The following is a 21,120-nucleotide window of genomic DNA, read 5'->3' on the forward strand; positions in this document are numbered from 1 at the left end:
CATCTCACAATTGGGCATGGAATACGGGAAGACAAATAACAACAACATCTATTACATTTTTTTATTTTAAATTGGCATTTTTCTCATACCTGGAAGTACAGGCCCCCTCATTGAAGATTCACAGGGATTAGGAGATATGTTTAGAGTCTAGGTTGGCAGCACAAATAAAAGATTAAACTGTGTGTGTGACAGGAAGATGAAAATACTCATGTTAACTAAGATGCAGAATATATCATGAAGTTAGCATGGCAATAGGACAAACTCAACAACAACTGAACAAAGTTGTCTTGCACTAGCTGGCTAGATAGCACTGGCTGTTTACTGCTGTGTGTGTGTGTGGTCCCAAACTTTTTTCGTACAGTTAAGGTGTTGACTTGACAGGGCTGAATCCGGATTTGAGGCCCGGTCGAGGATACCCCCCGAATTTGCTACAATATCCTTCCATGATTGGTTTCATAGAGCCTACCCTTTAACTGCCCGTAATTGACCGATTGTTTTCTACAACTTCTGAGTCCGTTGGAGAGGATCAGTTTGAACAAAGTGAGGTGTATAATCACAGATCTACAAATAGTAATCCCTGCCAAATAATAGGCGTTGTGTGAATAAGATTAGAAGAAATACACCTCCCCTGGCTTATGCGAGCCCCCAAATAACACACATGCACAACCAGACATTGATTGATTGAACGGAGACAGCTTTTATCAATAAAATAACATTTCCTAGGATTTTCTACATACAACAAACCTAGTGGATCATGCTGGAAATACCAGTAAAAACAAAGTGCAAAAAAAAAAAAAGCAAAGCCCAAATCCTGGGTCAAGTCTCAAATATGGCTGAATTGTTGTGCATATACAGAATACCCTTGTGTTGTACACGTTGTCATCCACTAGATGGCAGTAATGTGCTACCACCTCCACTGAAAGTTGAGAGATGTATGGAGTCCTCTGCTTCCACTGTTTCAAAGGGTAACGTGAGCATAAAGCCCCGTTGGTTTTTGGCTAAGAGTAAAACAAAGTAAATCACAACAATCCCAGTGCTACTTTCGAAGTAGTAAATCTTACTTGTTTGTCACTGGTTGTGAAATTGAACCATATTTATTTGGACCTTTTTGCCACTTCTTAAACAAAATGATTTTGCTGCTCCCACAGGATATCTTAATGATCAACGTGTACACCACTGAAAGTAGAGACGTGTTTACTTGTTTAAAAGCTCTCGTAAGGTGTTTGACATTATCATTTTGGTGGGTGCTATGCTGGACCAAAGGTTCCATGGCCACGATAATTCTGAATGAGAATGTCATGGTAATTTTAGTGCCAAGTTGGACAAGAATTTGCCCCACTATGGCTCTGTCCCTGCCTACACCTACTCAGTGTAATATTTATGTTTCTGCTAATGGATTTAGGGATGGTTTCCCGGACATTGATTGAGCCTAGTCCTAGACTAAAAATCAAGATCAATAGAAAGTGCTTTATAGTCTAGGCATAATCTGTATCAAGGAAACCATTCCGTTAGTGTACCACAGGTACCATTTCCTTTCATCTAGTTGTTTTCTAGACATGACCTGTGGTAACAGAAATATAAACGCAACTTGTAAAGTGTTGGTCCCATGAGTTTAAATAGAATGCACAAAAATCTTATTTCTCTCAAATACGGGCACAAATGTGTTTACATCCTTTTTAGTGGGCATCTTTCCTTTGCCCAGATAATCTATTCACCTAACAGGTGTGGCATATCAAGAAGCTGAATACACAGTATGATCATTACACAGGTGCACCTTCTTCTGGTGACAATAAAAGGCCATTTTAAAATGTGCAGTTTTGTCGCACAACACAATGCCACAAATGTCTAACATTTTGGGGGAGCATGCAATTGGCATGCTGAATGCAGGAATGTCCACCAGAGCTGTTGCCAGAGAATGTAATGTTTCTTTCTCTACCATAAGCCGCCTCCAACTTCGTTTTAAAGAATTTGGCAGTACGTCCAACTGGCCTCACAACCGCAGACCACGTGTAACCACGCCCTCCCAGGACCCCCACATCTGACTTCTTCAACTATGGGATCATCTGAGACCAGCCACCCGGACAGCTGATGTAACTGTGGGTTTGCACAACCAAAGCATTTCTATACAAACTGTCAGGAACCGTCTCAGGGAAGCTAATCTGCGTGATCGTCATCTGATGCCGCAGACTAGTAGGATTGGGCCTTTGACTATGAATCTCTTTCACGGTAACTAGGCTTCTCCAAAACTGTGCTCTGATGCCTTAGTAGCCAACCGTCCTCCCCTTAGTTTTGATGGCCTCTATTAAAAAGAGGAGGATCCCATCAGCTTTCTATAGGCTAGGCCTACTTATTTATTTCTCAACTTTCCCAATATTAGGCATATTGCTTCGATTTACAACAGGAGTAGCCTACCTGGCTGGCATGAAAAAGCGTCTTCCATTCACTATTTAAGTACATAAGGATGACTTATTTTCTCCCCCTGTTCTAACAGGTGCATGATAAGGGTCCACTTTAAATCTAAACAAATTTCATACATACACTACTGTTCAAAAGTTTGGAGTCACTTAGAAATGTCCTTGTTTTTTAAAGAAAAGCACATTTTTTGTTCATTAAAATAACATCAAATTGATCAGAAATACAGTGTAGACATTGTTAATGTTGTAAATGACTATTGTACCTGGAAACGGCAAATTTTTTTATGGATTATCTACATAGGCGTACAGAGGCCCATTATCAGCAACCATCATCCCTGTCTCCCAATGGCATGCTGTGTTATCTAATCCAAGTTTATCATTTTAAAAGGCTAATTGATCATTAGAAACCCTTTTGCAATTATGTTAGCACAGCTGAAAACTGTTGTCCTGATTAAAGAAGCAATAAAGCTGGCCTTCTTTAGACTAGTTGAGTATCTGGAGCATCAGCATTTGTGGGTTCGATTACAGGCTCAAAATGGCCAGAAACAAAGCACTTTCTTCTGAAACTCGTTCTTGTTCTGAGAAATGAAGGCTATTCCATGCAAGAAATTGCCAAGAAACTGAAGATCTCATTCAACGCTGTGTACTTCTCCCTTCACAGAACAGAGCAAACTGGCCCTAACCAGAATAGAAAGAGCAGTGGGAGGCCCCGGTGCACAACTGAGCAAGAGGACAAGTACATTAGAGTGTCTAGTTTGAGAAACAGACACCTCACAAGTCTGGCAGCGTCATTAAATAGTACCCGCAAAACACCTATCTCAATGTCCTACGGTGAAGAGGCAACTCCGGGATGCTGGCCTTCTAGGCAGAGTTCCTCTGTCCAGTGTCTGTGTTCTTTTGCCCATCTTAATCTTTTATTTTTATTGGCCAGTCTGAGATATGTATTTTTCTTTGCAACTCTGCCTAGATGGCCAGCATCCAGCAGTCGTGTCTTCACTGTTGACATTGAGACTGGTGTTTTTCGGGTACTATTTAGTGAAGCTGCCAGTTGTGTTTTGCGGGTACTATTTGCGGGTTCTAGTGCTAGTTTGACCACCAGAGGGCATCTTTGAGAAGCATTTGATAGTCTTCAATAGTGGCTGTTCTAGAGAATTTAAAACCTTTTTTGTAAGAACATAGCATATGAGAATGATTTTAAGAAATTTTGCTTAATTAATTTGATTAATATTATGGTGTTTCTATTTCAAGAAAAATGAAAAACCCTCAAGGCTTCCATTAGGATGGAACGGAAAATATGGCGCTGTACAATGTGACAGTCGGGAGTAGGCTACTCAGAGCATAACATTTCCACACCCTAATTGTATAATTGCAACACTCAAACGGAGGTTCAATGAAAATAAAAAATATTGTTGATTTATCAAGACCAGTCCCCATGCTTGTCTCAGAGCAGCGCAAAACGGTGCTAAAATAGTTAAATAGTCCTATTGCTTCTCACTTCAATATGCTCTTTAAATGAATAAGACCTTTTAACAGCACATTACTCAACACTAGTGAGACTCATGTCGCCTAGGCCTACAGTATATTGAAAAATATTTGAATCAATGATTTAACCGCCAATAATTACATTGGGGTGTCCCAGTGGCAGCTGGTACAGGTATTGAACCTGCATCTGTAGCAACGCATTTTGGACTGCGATGCTGTGTCTTAGACCACTGCCCTAATCAGGAGGCCCCAATATAATACATGTCTGTTCATGGTGTTCAGGTCAGGATATTTTTTTATCTTTTATTTTACCTCTATTTAACTAGGCAAGTCAGTTAAGAACAAATTCTTATTTTCAATGACAGCCTAGGAACAGTGGATTAACTGCCTGTTCAGAGGCAGAATGACAGATTTGTACCTTGTCAGCTCGGGGATTTAAACTTGCAACTTTTTGGTTACTAGTCCAACACTCTAACCACTAGGCTACCCTGCCACCCATAACCAAAACATTTCTTTATAAAAGACTATCAGAAAGAATGTTGGTACTGATTTATTTTGATCCAAAGCCATGAATGAGTGAGTCATTCAGCTTTATGTAGGTGCTTGAGGCTATATGACTGTGCCATCAACTTGATAATATATAACAATATTTTGGAGGTTATTTCAAAAAAAATTTTTTAAACTAAAGTGAGTGATTGTTATCTCAATAAAGGCCAAAATAATTTTTATAAAGGCCAAAACATTTATTTATGTTTTTAGAGGGGTAGAAAGGCTGGGCCAATTGTGCATAGCCCTATGGGACTCCCAATCATGGTCGGATGTGATACATAATCACAATAATACTTGTTGTTGTATTATTTGTTTTGTCTTTTCTGGTGGATTAAACTGAAATTGCAACCAATCACGGCCAGTTGTGATACAGCCAATTTAACGAAGAAATATATTTGACGATAGAATTCTCCCCCTACCCTCCTTCTAGGCAAGTCTATTGTCCAGCTACCTGATAATAGCCATAATGGCGCTGTGCAACGTGACCGTGTGTGCATGAAAGAGTATTTTCCAGTAAACAATTTGTTACCTTCATTAGACAACTTTGTTCCAATATTTCTGTAATTCAGTGATATTTATTTCCATAGTAATTCATTATAGATCCATAACTAAATAAACAAACATTGGCATTTTGAAAGAGTATTTTATCATTATTTTATTAACGAAAGCATAAAGATGCTGGTGAAGAAATACAGTACTGTACAGTATATGCTTTATCTGACATTTTGCATGAGGTCACCCACATTTATGTAGGTGCCGAGGCTATATGAATGCACCATTAACTTGATTATTTAGCAGACATCACTTGCTTATATTCAGTCAACACATATATCTTAAGAATATCATGGAATGTAATTGAAATGTTTTGTTTCTCCATGCTTGTCTCAGAGCAGCGTGAAATGGTGCTGAAATAGACATCCACAGCGGGTAGGCTACATATAACGATATTTTGGAGATTATTTTTTATTTTTTAAATGACAGTGAGCAATTGTCATCTGAATTAACGTCAAAATAATATTTATAAATGCCAAAATATAGGCCTTCTAATAGCCATAATGGCATTGTACAATGTGAATGTGTGTATTTGAAAGAGTATTTTCCAGTAACAAAACTTTGTTTAACTTCATTAGACAAATTTGTTCCAATATTTATGTAATTCAGTGATATTTATTCCCAGAGTAATTCGTTATGGATCCATAACTAAATAAACATCTGCACCTTGAAGAGTATTTTTATCATTATTTTATTAATGAAAGCATAAAGATGATAATGAAGAAATACAGTACTGTACAGTATATGCTTTTACATTTGGATAATAAAGCATTTACAGCATTTTGAAGATATAAGCCACCTGCATTTGTTTATTAGGCTACTGTGCTGTCTGACAAGTAAACATAGCCTACAGTACAGTGTTGTAAACATTGGAAAGTGCCTAATTCCTTACATAAGGGAGAGCAGGCCATGTCCAGGCTTTCTCTGTGACCTGAAGTACTCAATAACTCTTTAATATTTTTCGGGTTGGATCAGTCATGGACAGAAACTTCTAAGGCACAGTATTAATGATGAACACCCAGCGGTTCACTTATAAGCCACATTTGACTTGGTCAAGTTCTGTTGTCAGAAGAGGAATGGAAATGTCAAGGTAAACCGACAACCTGACGAACCCATCAGGTATGCTGACTCTGCCTGTCGGAGGTGAATTTCCAGAGCTCACAGGTGTGCCTGGTATGGATTGTGACTCCATCTCATTCCTCACCCTCTTCAACGTGTCATTCTCCACCTGACTCTCCTCCAATACCGCCTGGCTCTCCTCCAATACCGCCTGGCTCTGGACCAATACCGCCTGACTCTGGACCAATACCGCCTGGCTCTGGACTAATACCGCCTGGCTCTGGACCAATACCGCCTGGCTCTCCTCCAATACCGCCTGGCTCTGGACCAATACCGCCTGGCTCTGGACCAATACCGCCTGGCTCTGGACCAATACCGCCTGACTCTGGACCAATACCGCCTGGCTCTGGACCAATACCACCTGGCTCTGGACCAATACCGCCTGGCTCTGGACCAATACCGCCTGGCTCTGGACTAATACCGCCTGGCTCTGGACCAATACCGCCTGACTCTGGACCAATACCGCCTGGCTCTGGACCAATACCGCCTGGCTCTGGACTAATACCGCCTGGCTCTCCTCCAATACCGCCTGGCTCTGGACTAATACCGCCTGGCTCTGGACCAATACCGCCTGGCTCTGGACCAATACCGCCTGGCTCTGGACCAATACCGCCTGGCTCTGGACTAATACCGCCTGGCTCTCCTCCAATACCGCCTGGCTCTGGACCAATACCGCCTGGCTCTGGACCAATACCGCCTGGCTCTGGACCAATACCGCCTGGCTCTGGACCAATACCGCCTGGCTCTGGACTAATACCGCCTGGCTCTCCTCCAATACCGCCTGGCTCTGGACCAATACCGCCTGGCTCTGGACCAATACCGCCTGGCTCTGGACCAATACCGCCTGGCTCTGGACCAATACCGCCTGGCTCTGGACTAATACCGCCTGGCTCTGGACCAATACCGCCTGGCTCTCCTCCAATACCGCCTGGCTCTGGACCAATACCGCCTGGCTCTGGACTAATACCGCCTGGCTCTGGACCAATACCGCCTGGCTCTGGACCAATACCGCCTGGCTCTGGACCAATACCGCCTGGCTCTGGACCAATACCGCCTGGCTCTGGACTAATACCGCCTGGCTCTGGACCAATACCGCCTGACTCTGGACCAATACCGCCTGGCTCTGGACCAATACCGCCTGGCTCTGGACTAATACCGCCTGGCTCTCCTCCAATACCGCCTGGCTCTGGACTAATACCGCCTGGCTCTGGACCAATACCGCCTGGCTCTGGACCAATACCGCCTGGCTCTGGACCAATACCGCCTGGCTCTGGACCAATACCGCCTGGCTCTGGACCAATACCGCCTGGCTCTGGACTAATACCGCCTGGCTCTCCTCCAATACCGCCTGGCTCTGGACCAATACCGCCTGGCTCTGGACCAATACCGCCTGGCTCTGGACCAATACCGCCTGGCTCTGGACCAATACCGCCTGGCTCTGGACTAATACCGCCTGGCTCTCCTCCAATACCGCCTGGCTCTGGACCAATACCGCCTGGCTCTGGACCAATACCGCCTGGCTCTGGACCAATACCGCCTGGCTCTGGACCAATACCGCCTGGCTCTGGACTAATGCATCAGCTGTCGCCCGTTTCTCTGCGACAGATAATGTTTCTCTTTCTGCTGGTCTGCCTTCAAGGACTCAATATCGGTCTTCAAAGTTGGAATCTGATCCATGTGCACCTTCATCAGATGAGCAGAATGGTACCGCCCTGAGCCCCCATCGATTACAATGGCCTATGACAGAAACGGTAGATCAATTAAGAATTAAAAGTGACTCCAACACACAAATGCTACTTATACATTTAAAGAATCTAACAAAACGAACCACTTTCTTGGCAACCATGCGTTATTTCGGTGTGGCCCGTTGTCCAGCCCTTTGTCCACTGATCTCCGCGGATGGTTATCGGTATGGTTGTATTCTCTGCAAAAACACATTCACATTTTCAGTACACAATCATGTTTTATTTATTTTTATTTAACCTTTATTTAATTATCGATTTAATTACACAGGATGCCAACACAGTGACAGGCTATTTACATTTTTTTTTTAGATAAACAGCTCGTTTTTTAATGGTAACTGTGTTAAGGGTGGAGTTTGGGGCGGGGTGAGGAGTACTGGAAAGGTCTGACTTTCAGCTTAAAACAGACCAGAAGTATACAGCAGATCGCCGATTGACCTCACTTAGATTATACTGCTAATCGGGCTACAAGTTTTTGAAAACCTGTTTATAAAACGCCACCAGCTGTCCATCACTACTGTAATTAAAATGTAATATTTAATAATATCTGCCCTCTGAATTCATATCTAAGGGGCATTTTTCACGCCATTAGTTACATTGATTTAGTTTGAACGTGCAGACTGGCGCTAAGAACAGAGGGAACGTTTCCCTAGTCAGCGCCAAAGTGTCAAAGTGTTGCTCTGTGCTGCCCAGTGGGACGGGGTGGGGTTCCAACCCCCTCCCCTTTCCTCCCACTCCCTTCCCCACGGGCGAGGTCCGTCTTCCGTGCGCGGCTCTGTGATCCATCCCGTGCCCCCTGCCCTCGTGCCTTAAACCTAGTGCACCCACCGCTATTTCAGTGGATACAGCTAGAGAACTGCAATGCAATCCCATTGTGTGCCACTCGGGAGCCATGACCAATATGACTAATATATAGCTCTGGATCTACTGCAAAATGAACCGTTTCTCTGGTTGTACTATTTATAGGTATGTGTTTGGGAAAAATTGTCATTTTCTATTAAGGTATCTTTACTTTTACTCAAGTATGGCAATTGGGTACTTTTTTCCACCACTGTGTGTGTGTGTGTGTGTGTGTGTGTGTGTGTGTGTGTGTGTGTGTGTGTGTGTGTGTGTGTGTGTGTGTGTGTGTGTGTGTGTGTGTGTGTGTGTGTGTGTGTGTGTGTGTGTGCGTGCGTGCGTGCGTGCGTGCGTGCGTGCGTGCGTGCGTGCGTGCGTGCGTGCGTGCGTGCGTGCGTGTGGGGATCCGTAATCAAGTATTATCAGGTCGTGTCATTGATCATCAGCCCCCCAGACAGGGGGTGTATATACATTCAGGGAAGTTAGATCAATTGTCGTAGAAATAGTCGTGTTCACAACTGAAGAGTATAGCCTTCGTCTGCCTTTCAGTGAGCACGGAAATATGTTTGTGTGGTATACCCATGTCAATAAAAAAGGCTAATTTTAACATACTGTATTGGCTGATTTAATTAACTGAAGTTCACTATGATCTGCTCAGATGCCATACTGTGCCCTTCTCCGAGGAAGACACATTATGGTTGAATGCATTCAGTTGGCAACTGACTAGGTATCCCCTTTCCTTTCCTCCGGAAACATTCAAAACTCACACACACGCACGCACGCACGCACGCACGCACGCACGCACGCACGCACACACACACACACACACACACACACACACACACACACACACACACACACACACACACACACACACACACACACACACACACACACACACACACACACACCAGCACTGACAAAAGCTTAATTGAATACTGTTGTATGTGTAAACAATAGACGAGTTAGGTATGCAAAATAACAGATAGGTTACCATTTACAGTAGCTGTAGTTAATCATTACACAGCCAATAAGCCAGCCATAAGATCAAGCTATGTTAGCTACAGAAAGTAATGGGGAAATATCACCTTTCTGCAGCAGTAGCTCTGTCCGGGCAGCTTCATCTTGTAGCATGTTGAGGGACTTTCTTATGTCCACTAGCTAGTATAACTATAGCCAGTAGCCAGTTAGGGATAGCTAGCCAGCCGACTAGCTAGTCAGCTTGATAGCTAGTCAGCAGTAGCCAGCCAGTGCTAGCTAGCCAGCCAGTGCTAGCCAACTTTGTTCAGTATATATATATATGCCATTTGGCAGACGCTTTTATCCAAAGCGACTTACAGTCATGTGTGCATACATTCTACATATGGGTGGTCCCGGGAATCAAACCCACTACCCTGGCGTTACAAGCGCCATGCTCTACCAACTGAGCTACAGAAGGACCAACCCTGTTGAGTTTGTTCTATTGCCATGCTAACTTCATGCTAAGTTCTGCATTTTAGCTAACACTAGTAATTTTATCATCCTGTCACACTCATACCAACGATTTGTATAACCAACCCAAGATGTGCACGTTTGCAATAACTCAATTCACCCTTGCACTAGTTCTAAACAACACAATGCAAAGGGTAAATATTCATAACATATTCTTGTTTTGGGAACAGAAAACTGTACTGAGATCAAATGTTTCCTAGATGAGAAAATGAGCAGAATGTCGGCCCAGTTCCATCTCGCTCCATACTCTCCCACTGCCGGCCACTGGGAAATTCCAAACAGATACTTCATATTTAAACATCTGGGGGAAAGATCGCTCTCCTTGATTTATCTGTGCTCAAACAGTCTTAATACATTCTTTGTGCTGCCAACCTAGGCTGTAAACACACACCCTAAGCCATGTGAATGTTATATGAGGGGGCATGTACTTTGAAAACGTTTTGTTGTTATTTTGTTTTTCATTATTCCATGTCCAATTCTGACACAATAAATTAGATTTTTTTTTTTCAGAAACTAAAAACTAAAAATTTGCCGTTTTCCGTTTTTCAGGTCATCTTCTGAATTAAATAACCACTGAACTGATGATACAGGATTACCATTCTCCTTTAAAAAATATATAAGAGTCTCCCTGCAAAGATATGCTACACTTTGGAATATAGTGCAATACACCTGTTTTTCACAGCATTGCAACCACCTTTGAAATAATTGATGGATCATTTTTATATTGTATTATTTATACCAGCATTTCTTTTGAAAGTTTACACATGTTGAAAGCTATTGTTAGATATATTTCAATAAATAAACTTTTAATAAAATATATATATATGTATGTTATTGGAATTACTCAATACAGACACCGATACACACACACACAGGACTATTGAAGGAATCTTATTTCAGTCAGAAAATAATGTTTATATGAGTGTGAAGATATACGACTTAAAAATAACTTATGTTGCACAAGATGGTGGGAAAGTTGAAGCATAACTGTTGAAATTACAATTAACGAAAACGTATGCTTAATGTGAATGTATAGAAATTCACAAATTCTACAGCACAATTGCGGAGTAATGTCCTAAGTGTAAAACTAGTAATGACTCAAATATCCATGCCTTTTGGGAATCCTATAAAGTCACAAAGTTATGGGCGGAGCTAGAACATTTTCTGTCAGAAGTGTTACATAATAAACTTACTTTTAATCCGTCTGTTTGCATATTTCAAGACATGGCATATGAGGGTGTAGTGAGATACCCAATGGGCTGGACGATTCTCTTTTCATCACTCATCTTGAAAAAACGTAGGCTATACTAAATACTTGGAACTCAATCAATCCGCCATCATTAACACAATGGAAAAATCGAATGATTTATTATTTAAATATTATGGGCAACCGAAAAAAACGAACTGGTTCAATTTAAGGCCAAGTGGCAAACAATATGGATGGGGGTGTGAGCATGCGGGTCTGGCCAGATGAGATGTAGTCATTGTTTGTGTGCATCTGTAAATTGTTGTTCCTATGTAGAAGTTTGTATCTGTAGTGAAAAAAATACACACACACATATATATATGTAAAACATAAGGAATTACTCAAAAGAGACTGCAAAACTTAAATGGGTCTCGTGCTGGGCAACGGGTTTAATACAGAGTACTAGTGACTCTCACTAAAAACAACAATAAAATGACTAAAGCTTTCTAGATACCCTCCAACGAATGACAGAGTATCTCCCATTTTGCAAAGTCGAGTTGACGATTATACAGATATCAGATCAGCTCATGAATAACGGGGAGATGAAGAGTGGAAATAACAAGGTATTTTAACCCGGACCAACTCTGTTTAAAAAATACATATCCATATGTACTCTCATACCGTTTGTAGATGACACATTATCTGGCGAAGCTCTCATATGCGCAGCAATACGAGACAGCGCAGAGAAGCGGGGGAAAATGTTATAGCGGTATTTTGACACGCGTTGGTGAGACGAGCTTTGATAGCCCAGTGTATACATTACAGAATAAAGTTAGGAATTCTCATGCGAGACAGGAGTCAGGAGTCATTCCAGTGGGATTGGGATTCATTCCAGTGGGATTGGGACAATAGGAAAATAGCCTACGAAAGGCTATATGAGACTACTACAACAGTCAGCAGATACATAATAGTCTTAGGCTACATTATTGCATGTTAAATGTTTCTGTTCGGTGTTAGATGAGAAAACAAATAAATTAGCTAGTTGAGGATTAAACAGATAGCAGGTCAGCTCATGAATAACGAATAGATGAAGGGTGGAAATTGTGTAAATATCAAGGTATTTTAACCGAGACCAACTCTGTTTAAAAAAAATATTCGTTTGTTGTCACGTCTACTCCTACTCCCCCTTCTCAGTTACGCACACCTGTCACTGTCGTTACGCGCCAGCGCTTCATCGGACTCATCTGGACTCCATCAGGTCATTGATTGCCTCCCTTATATCTGTCACTTCCTCCGTTTCATTCCGGTGTCTGCATTGATGTTGTTTTGTTTCTCTTGTCCGGACGTTGATCTGGTTTAGTGTCATGTTTATTTATTATTAAATCCTCATCCTGTACTTCCTTCCCGTCTCCCAGCGTCTGTAGTTACGGAACGGTTCCGTATGTACTCTCATACCGTTTGTAAATGACACATTGTATGCTGGAGCTCTCATATCTGCAGCAATACGAGGCCACACAGCGAAGCGGGCGAAATGTTATAGCGGTATTTTGACATGCATAGGTGAGACGTGCTTTGATGGTGCAGCCTATGGATTACAGAATAAAATTAGGAATTTTCATGCGAGACATGAGTCAGTCAGTATGATGGGTTTCAGTGGGATTGGGACAATAGGAAAATAGCCTACGTTCTATATAAGACTACTACAACAGTAAGCAGATAAATAGTAATTGTATGCTACATTATTGCATGTAACCAAGGCTACTACGGTGGTGAAGAGCAAAATCCGCTTGTATAAAATGCTAGAAAACTAGAATAAAGATGATCATTAAACTGAACTCAACTTTGCTAACGTTTCCACAGCCTAATTGTTACCAAATATCCAAACGGAGATTCATTGAAAGCAAAGATCTGACCATGATTGATTTATCTAGATTCCCCCAGGCTTGTCTCAAAGCAGCGCGATGGTACTGTCCCAATCAAAACGGTGCTGAAATTATCATCTAGGCGACCGACCACACAAGCCTATTACTTTAAATTAGTATGGTATATGGTTGTATATGACATAGCTAATGTGAGTTTTCCCCTCTGTGCTTTTTCTAGGCCCAATGGCTGTTTCCTCGTCTTCTCACTCCGCTGCCACCCGCCTCCCCCGCCTCCCCCTTGTTGTTCTCAACATCAATATAAATCAATATAACCTACGGTTTTCTAGAAATCTGGCTTTTTTTCGGGTTCGGGCTCAATTGATTTCTGTAATGTAGAACCAGGCCTGGGCTCGGGCTTCAACTCACTGAGTTTGGGTCGGACCGGGAACGAATGTTCACTTCTGATGAGACCTTGAAACTGCATTTGGGTCTCGTGTCCCGTCCGGCAGTGTCAATTATGCGTGTGCTTTGAATTTATGGCGACTGTGTGAAACATATACACTAGGATAAAGTATTCTATGCTACAACCTGTCTGGATAATGTGATATCTTATTATGGCCAATCTGCTGCTGGACATGAGGTGTATTTTGTGGAATTGCATTCGTGCGACAATTGGGGGAAAATGTAGTAATTACATTTTTTCGGGAAATGTGAAGATTTGTCCGGTGACAGTCCAAAGCCAGCAGCAAGCCGTGTAACACAGTCTCCCTAGAAAATCACAATATTTGGTTAGTAGAGACCCTACTGAATATTTCCCATTACACTTTAACTGAGACAGGTGGAAAAGCCAATATTCTCAACATACCAGTGTCAACATAGTATTTTTTCCTTATTTATATATATTTTTAAAGCATTTTTTTATTTATTTGTTCGTATCTTTTAAATTAGTTATTTACATTGCAATGTTTTGAAATACGGGCTGTTATTTTGAATGTTTTTCCTCATTTCCATACGAACGTGACGTCACCGTGTGTGCTGCTGACAGAATACTAGTGGGCACACGCTCCTCCAACCGCACTGACGCACCTGTCGCTTGCCGCGCACACAGGTGTCGGGCCTGGCTGCTTGTATGTTGCAGGAGATCGAGGAGAGGAGCACGCGAATTTGCTAAATCCAATAGTGGCGGGAAGATCATCTTCAAGATGAGGACTGCGTTGCTTTGTTTTGCTTTGGGGGTGTTGCTGCGAGGAATTGAGGCGAAGGATGTAAGCATCATACCCTTTTAAAAATACATGATTTAAAAAAAACTGAATGTTCATGAAAAGGAAGGCTGTGAGGAAAGCTTACGGACAAATCTTTATAGGGAAATGTAGGCTACATGAAAATGAAACGGGTTCACAAATTTAGCCTATATGAGTCCTGCATAACCTGTTAACATAGGTCCACGTTATCCGGGAATCATGCGATGGCCCTACCCCATTGAAGTTTAAATGTAAAATGGTTAAGGTAAGGGTTAGGTTCAGGTAAGGGTTAAGGTTAGGGTTAAGGTATGGGTTAATGTTAGGGTTAAGCGTAGGGACATCCCAAGGATCCCGGATTGACCATGTGCTAGCCTATGAAGTAGACTGTGGGACTTGCTTTTCGTGCGTGATAATAGTTTGGCCTATGTCTGTCCTATACTTAACTTTAGATATTTGCTGTATCGATTCATTCATTTATTCACAGGCATCTATATCATGCTGTATGCAATTTGTGTATTGGGCCTTTGGGAGACATTCTTAGTACATTTTTTCTAATAACCTAATAACCAAAAAAAAAGGGTTCTTCGGCTGTCCCCATAGCAGAACCCTTTGAAAAACCCTTGTGGGTTCCAGGTATACCCCTTTTGCTTCCAAGTAGAACCGTTTTGGGTTCCATGTAGAACTCTTTCCACAGAGGGTTCAACATGGAACACCAAATGGTTCTACCAGGAACCAAAAATGGTTCTACCTGGAACCAGACTACGCATTGTAGCCTTCTAGGATGCCTATCCTATAGGGCCAGATACCCTGGCCAGGTGTAGGCCTACAACATAAGGTTTAGCAGGCTACCAGGCTATATGGGCCATAAGGTATAGTAGGCTACCAGGCTCAATTGGGCCAGAAGGTTTAGCAGGCTACCAGGCTATGTAGGCCACAAGGTTTAGAAGGTTACCAGGCTATATAGGCCACAAGGTTCAGCAGGCTACCAGGCTATATGGGCCAGAAGGTTTCATAGGCTACCAGGCTCTATGGGCCAGAAGGTTTAGTAGGCTACCAGGCTATATGGGCCATAAGGTTTAGTAGGCTACCAGGCTCAATTGGGCCAGAAGGTTTAGCAGGCTACCAGGCTATATAGGCCAAAGAGTTTAGTAGGCTCCCAGGCTCAATTGGCCAGAAGGTTTGGCAGGCTTCCAGGTTCTATAGGCCACAAGGTGTAGTAGGACTACCAGGCTATATAGGCCACAAGGTGTAGTAGGCCAACAGGCTCTATGGGCCACAAGGTTTAGTAGGACTACCAGGCTCTATGGGCCATAAGGTTTAGTAGGCTACCAGGCTATATGGGCCACAATGTTTAGTAGGCTACCAGGCTATATAGGCCAGAAGGTTTGGTAGGCTACCAGGCTCTATAGGCCAGAAGGTTTAGTAGGCTATCAGGCTCTATAGGCCAGACAGATTAGCAGTCTATCAGGCTAGATGGGCCATAAGGTTTTGTTCTGCTACCAGGCTATAGAGGGCAGAAGGTTTAGTAGGCTACCAGGCTATATAGGGCAGAAGGTTTAGTAGGCTACCAGGCTCTATGGGCCAGAAGGTTTAGTAGGCTACCAGGCTATATAGGGTAGAAGGTTTAGTAGGCTACCAGGCTCTATGGGCCAGAAGGTTTAGTAGGCTACCAGGCTATATGGGCCACAAGGTTTAGTAGGCTACCAGGCTATATGGGCCACAAGGTTTAGTAGGCTACCAGGCTATATGGGCCAGAAGGTTTAGTAGGCTACCAGGCTATATAGGGCAGAAGGTTTAGTAGGACTACCAGACTATATAGGCCAGAAGGTTTAGTAGGCTACCAGGCTATATAGGGCAGAAGGTTTAGTAGGCTACCAGGCTCTATAGGCCAGAAGGTTTAGTGGGCTACCAGGCTATATAGGCCAGAAGGTTTAGTAGGCTACCAGGCTATATAGGGCAGAAGGTTTAGTAGGACTACCAGGCTATATAGGCTAGAAGGTTTAGTAGGCTACCAGGCTATATAGGCCAGAAGGTTTAGTAGGACTACCAGGCTATATAGGGCAGAAGGTTTAGTAGGCTACCAGGCTCTATGGGACAGTTTCCCAGAAACAGATTAGGCCTAGTCCTGACTGAAAATCATGTTTAATGGAGACTGCTAATTAGTCCAGGACTAGATTTAGACTTAATATCGTGTCTGGGAAACATGCCCTATGAGTGTCAGGTGTGAAGTAGACTCTGGTGTTTTCTCTTGTAAATAGGACTGGGGTCAAATGAAATTCTATATATATATTTTTTTTTTTACATCCACATGAATTTAAATTCATCCCCTGAAATGATTATATTGGAATGGAACTGACCCCAAACCTGACAGCAAGGCCTCGTGTACCTCAGTAGGTCATTTATGATCAGAATGGTCATAAAACACATTTCTTATTAAGCTTTCATACACCCTTAATAAAGCCTACATAGATAGATGTTTTATTAATCATTTATAAGCAAATATCATATTAGGATTTGGAAAATAACCATTTGAATGCATACCTGTCACTCTAAGACAAATAAAGGCCTGTCACCCTAAGAAATAATGATTTATGAAGCATCTATGTAGGTCTTATGAAATATCTATGAAAAAATCAATAATCCTTTACAATATATACTGCATTCAAAATGTGACCCTCTGAATTGGGGTTCTAAAGTTGCACGGTGGCCAAAAATATTCAGGTGTTTGTCAATTGCTGTCATTCTTATTCATATATCGTAGAACACCTTTTAGAAACAGTCAAATGATTTGGTGATATACATTATTTGAACAAGACATTTTACCATAGCTTCAGAAAAATATTTACAGGATCAAATCTTTACCGGTCAAAAGTTTTAGAACGCCTACTCATTCAAGGGTTTTTCTTTATTTGTACTATTTTCTACATTTTAGAATAATAGTGAAGGCATCAAAACTATAAAATATCACATATGGAATCACAAAGTAACCAAAAAAGTTTAAAACAAATCCAAAAATATTTGATTTGGGCTGTAATCTGAGGTGCAGTTAATTGCCTATTTCTGAGGCTGGTAACTCTAATGAACTTATCCTCTGCAGCAGTGGTAACTCTCGGTCTTCCTTTCCTATGGCGGTCCTCATGAGAGCCAGTTTCGTCATAGTGCTTGATGGTTTTTGCGACTGCACATGAAGAAACTTTCAAAGTTCTTGAAATGTTCCGTATTGACTGACCTCCATGTCTTAAAGTAATGATGGACTGTCATTTCTCTATGCTTATTTGAACTGCCATAATATCGACTTGGTCCTTAACCAAATAGGGCTATCTTCTGTATATCCCCCCCTACTTTGTGACAACACAACTGATTGGCTCAAACACATTAAAAAGGAAAGAAATTCCACAAATTCACAAGACACATCTGTTAATTGAAATGCATTCCAGGTGACTACCTCATGAAGCTGGTTGAGAGAATGCCAAGACTGTGCAAAGCTGTCATTAATTAAGGCAGAGGGTTGCTACTTTGAAGAATCTAACATCTAAAATATATTTTGATTTGTTTAACACTTTTTTTTTTGGTTACTACATGATTCCATATGTGTTATTTCATAGTTTAGATGTCTTCACTATTATTCTACTATGTAGAAAATAGTAAAAATAAAGAAAAGCCCTTGAATGAGTAGGTGTTCTAAAACTTTTGACCGGTATTGTAAATAACATTTTTCTGTTTCTTGGGCTTATTGCACCCGTTACTGAAATAGTTGTTCCCGTTTAGATGGTTAAGGTAGAATTATATTTGAACGATAACATATTTGCTTAGGATCTCACTTGGCGAAGGCCACACGATGGAAAATGGAGGAATGCAACAACCATGTCTCTGTCACTAACAACGGCAAGGCACTCTGAGAAATATGCAGATAAGGCTTGACACTAAGTGGTGTGTTCATTGAACACTGAAAAGTGTGGGCCCATATGGACACAGGACCAATATTAAATTTAACACTGTGTTGATTCAACACTGGATCATTTGCTGTGTGGCCATGTTTGGAGTGGATGTTTGGCGTAACTCACTTCACTCGTCCCAACGTTCTAGTAAATTCCCTTTTATGTAAAGTAAGTCAGCGTCTCACAAACATACGATCTGATAAAATCTATTAAAGATGAACACACTGTACTTAATGTCTTGATCTGGCTTGAAAATGTCATGTTTATACACCGGTGGTCCACGATGTTTGTGTTGATGTGCAAACAACGTCCTGCGTTCTAGTAAATTTCCTTTCATGTAAAGTAAGTCAGCGTCTCACAAACATACAATCTGATAAAATCTATTAAAGATGAACACACTGTACTTAATGTCTTGATCTGGCTTGAAAACGTCATGTTTATACACCGGTGGTCCACCATGTTTGTGTTGATGTGCAAACAGCATCCATCGTGTGGATGGGCCGGTAAACAGACGTGTGCGAGTCCCAGTGTGTTTGTTTGTGGTGCCATAAGTACATTGGGACTTGAGTGTTTTCACCTGTCCATACTAGGTCAAGTTTGAGGGGGTCAATAAGTGCCTTTTGGGGAACACAGGAAGGAGGATGGCACAGTATGCGTGTGTTTAGTCTGAGAATGGGGGACACTTACAGTATACTGCTTTCACAAAGGATTTATAGTATTTTGCCTGTAAAAAAAAACCTGACAATGTTTATATGACCCGCTTACAAACAGGCCCATACACCTTTTATAATTTACCATGCCGGCATGCCGAGGATGAGTGTACAGATCTGAGTGGGCATCTATTTTAATAACTCCATTGAGAATATACACCATCAATAATACATATGTTATTCATTTGTTTAGGCAGGTCCTAAGAAACATTTTAAAACTAATAAAATGTATTTTCAAAAGAATAGAAGAGCATATTTTGAGTTTATTAGACCTTTGTTAGGGGTCTGTGCAGCCATGAAATTCAATAGTTGGTTATTTTGTTAATTAAACAGACAAGACACACCTACCCAATAACAGTCAACACACATATTTTAATAGTACGAATTTAATTAAATGTAACAGAAACAAAATACAACAAATATTTTTCCCACACAACTTGTGTCACAAGAACGTGTGGAACCACTGTCATATTAAAAAAAGGGTTCAGTTTGAAAGAGACTGCGTGCTTTTTCTATCCACGTTTATTCTCTTTCCTCTCCTCACTACGCTTTGTTAGGGAGCATAGGGTCTTAACTACATCACGCAGTGGCGGTCGATGCCGTTGAAGATGAGATAACATTTCATTTTTTTCATGAGCATGGCCTTATTTCTATTAGATCACATTGGGTGACTGTCATTCATATTCCATTCACTCAGTTCAATGGAACATCAATAGGTTTAGGCTACTACATGATACTCAAATGTTCCTTATACCAATCATGAGGTTGCTACAACCTAGCCTACCTATTGTGTGAATGAAAGTTTACAATGTAGGTGCACACAAGGATGCCTGACTGGAGTGTCAGATGGCAAGTGTTTATACTTTTAGGACAATTTCAGCTCTGTCTTGTGCTGTAAGGACAAACGCTGGGAGGCGAGAAGCAAGTATAGGGAGTGAATATTTAATGAATAAGCAGACAGGAAACAAAACACGACCAGCGTCTGGACAAGGGACACATAACGACATTAACGCTGACTCGGGAAAGAAACTGAGGAAGTGACAAATATAGGGGTGGTAATTAATAACGTGATGGAGTCCAGGCGAGTCTGATGAAGTGCTGATGTGCGTAACGATGGTGACAGGTGTGTGTAATGATAAGCAGCCTGGAGATCTCGAGTGCCAGAGAGGGGGAGTGGGAGGAGACGTGACAGTACCCCTCCCCATGGGAGAGCTGAGGCGAGGCGCGGGAGCCAGACGAGCCGGATGGGGCATGGCGTGGGAGCCCGACGAGCCAACTGAGGCTTCTCAGCCTCTCGAGCCAGCTGAGGCATCCCGGTTGCTTCGGCAGCGGCAACCGGAACCGACATCACCAACAAAAACATAAAACTCCCTGATGCTTCAAATTGTGGAGTCAGCATTCTGTAAGGACAGAGGCTGGGAGACGAGAAGCAAGTACAGGGAGAGGATGTTTAATGAATAAACAGACAGGAAACAAAACACAAACAGTGTCTGGACAAGGGACACATAGCATAATATAATGTTGACTCGGGAAAGTGGCAGATATAGGGGTGGTAATTAATAACGTGATGGAGTCCACTTGAGTCTGATGAAGCCCAGATGTGCGTAACGATGGTGACAGGTGTGCGTAATGATAAGCAGCCTGGCGACATTGAGCGCCAGAGAGGGGGAGCGGGAGCAAACGTAACATGTGCAGCAAAAGTATTTGATTGACAACAAACACAATTGGAATCAAGGTCTGAGGTCAAGGACAACACCTGAAAGGAGGGGAAGAATGGGGAGAGGAGGCTGCTGCTAATACTACTTTAACCTGTAGACTCATCATGAAACTACAACATGTTTGAAAACCCCTTATGGGATATTCAGAGCTAGATATTGGATTTATCTAGACATTAAACAGCAGACCTGTAGGGCTAGGATGTATTTACATAACAGCAAATCTGTCAGGCCAGGATTTATTCCTGACCATCTGACCTGACCAGGAAGACCTCCTGTTTT

The 21,120-nt window shown here is 42.0% G+C and overlaps 1 protein-coding gene across 1 annotated transcript in view; it reads left to right on the forward strand.

Moving 5' to 3' along the window:
• The first annotated feature begins 14,286 nt into the window (after positions 1 to 14,286).
• The window catches only part of LOC118396066 (collagen alpha-5(IV) chain-like), a 65,869-nt gene continuing 59,035 nt past the window's right edge, over positions 14,287 to 21,120 (forward strand). Inside the window, 1 exon segment of the mRNA XM_052463358.1 lies at positions 14,287 to 14,499. Coding sequence (XP_052319318.1) covers positions 14,437 to 14,499 — 63 coding nt within the window. The 5' untranslated portion in view covers positions 14,287 to 14,436.

This window comes from Oncorhynchus keta, chromosome 15 (genome assembly GCF_023373465.1).
Source record: "Oncorhynchus keta strain PuntledgeMale-10-30-2019 chromosome 15, Oket_V2, whole genome shotgun sequence".
NCBI lineage: Eukaryota > Metazoa > Chordata > Actinopteri > Salmoniformes > Salmonidae > Oncorhynchus > Oncorhynchus keta.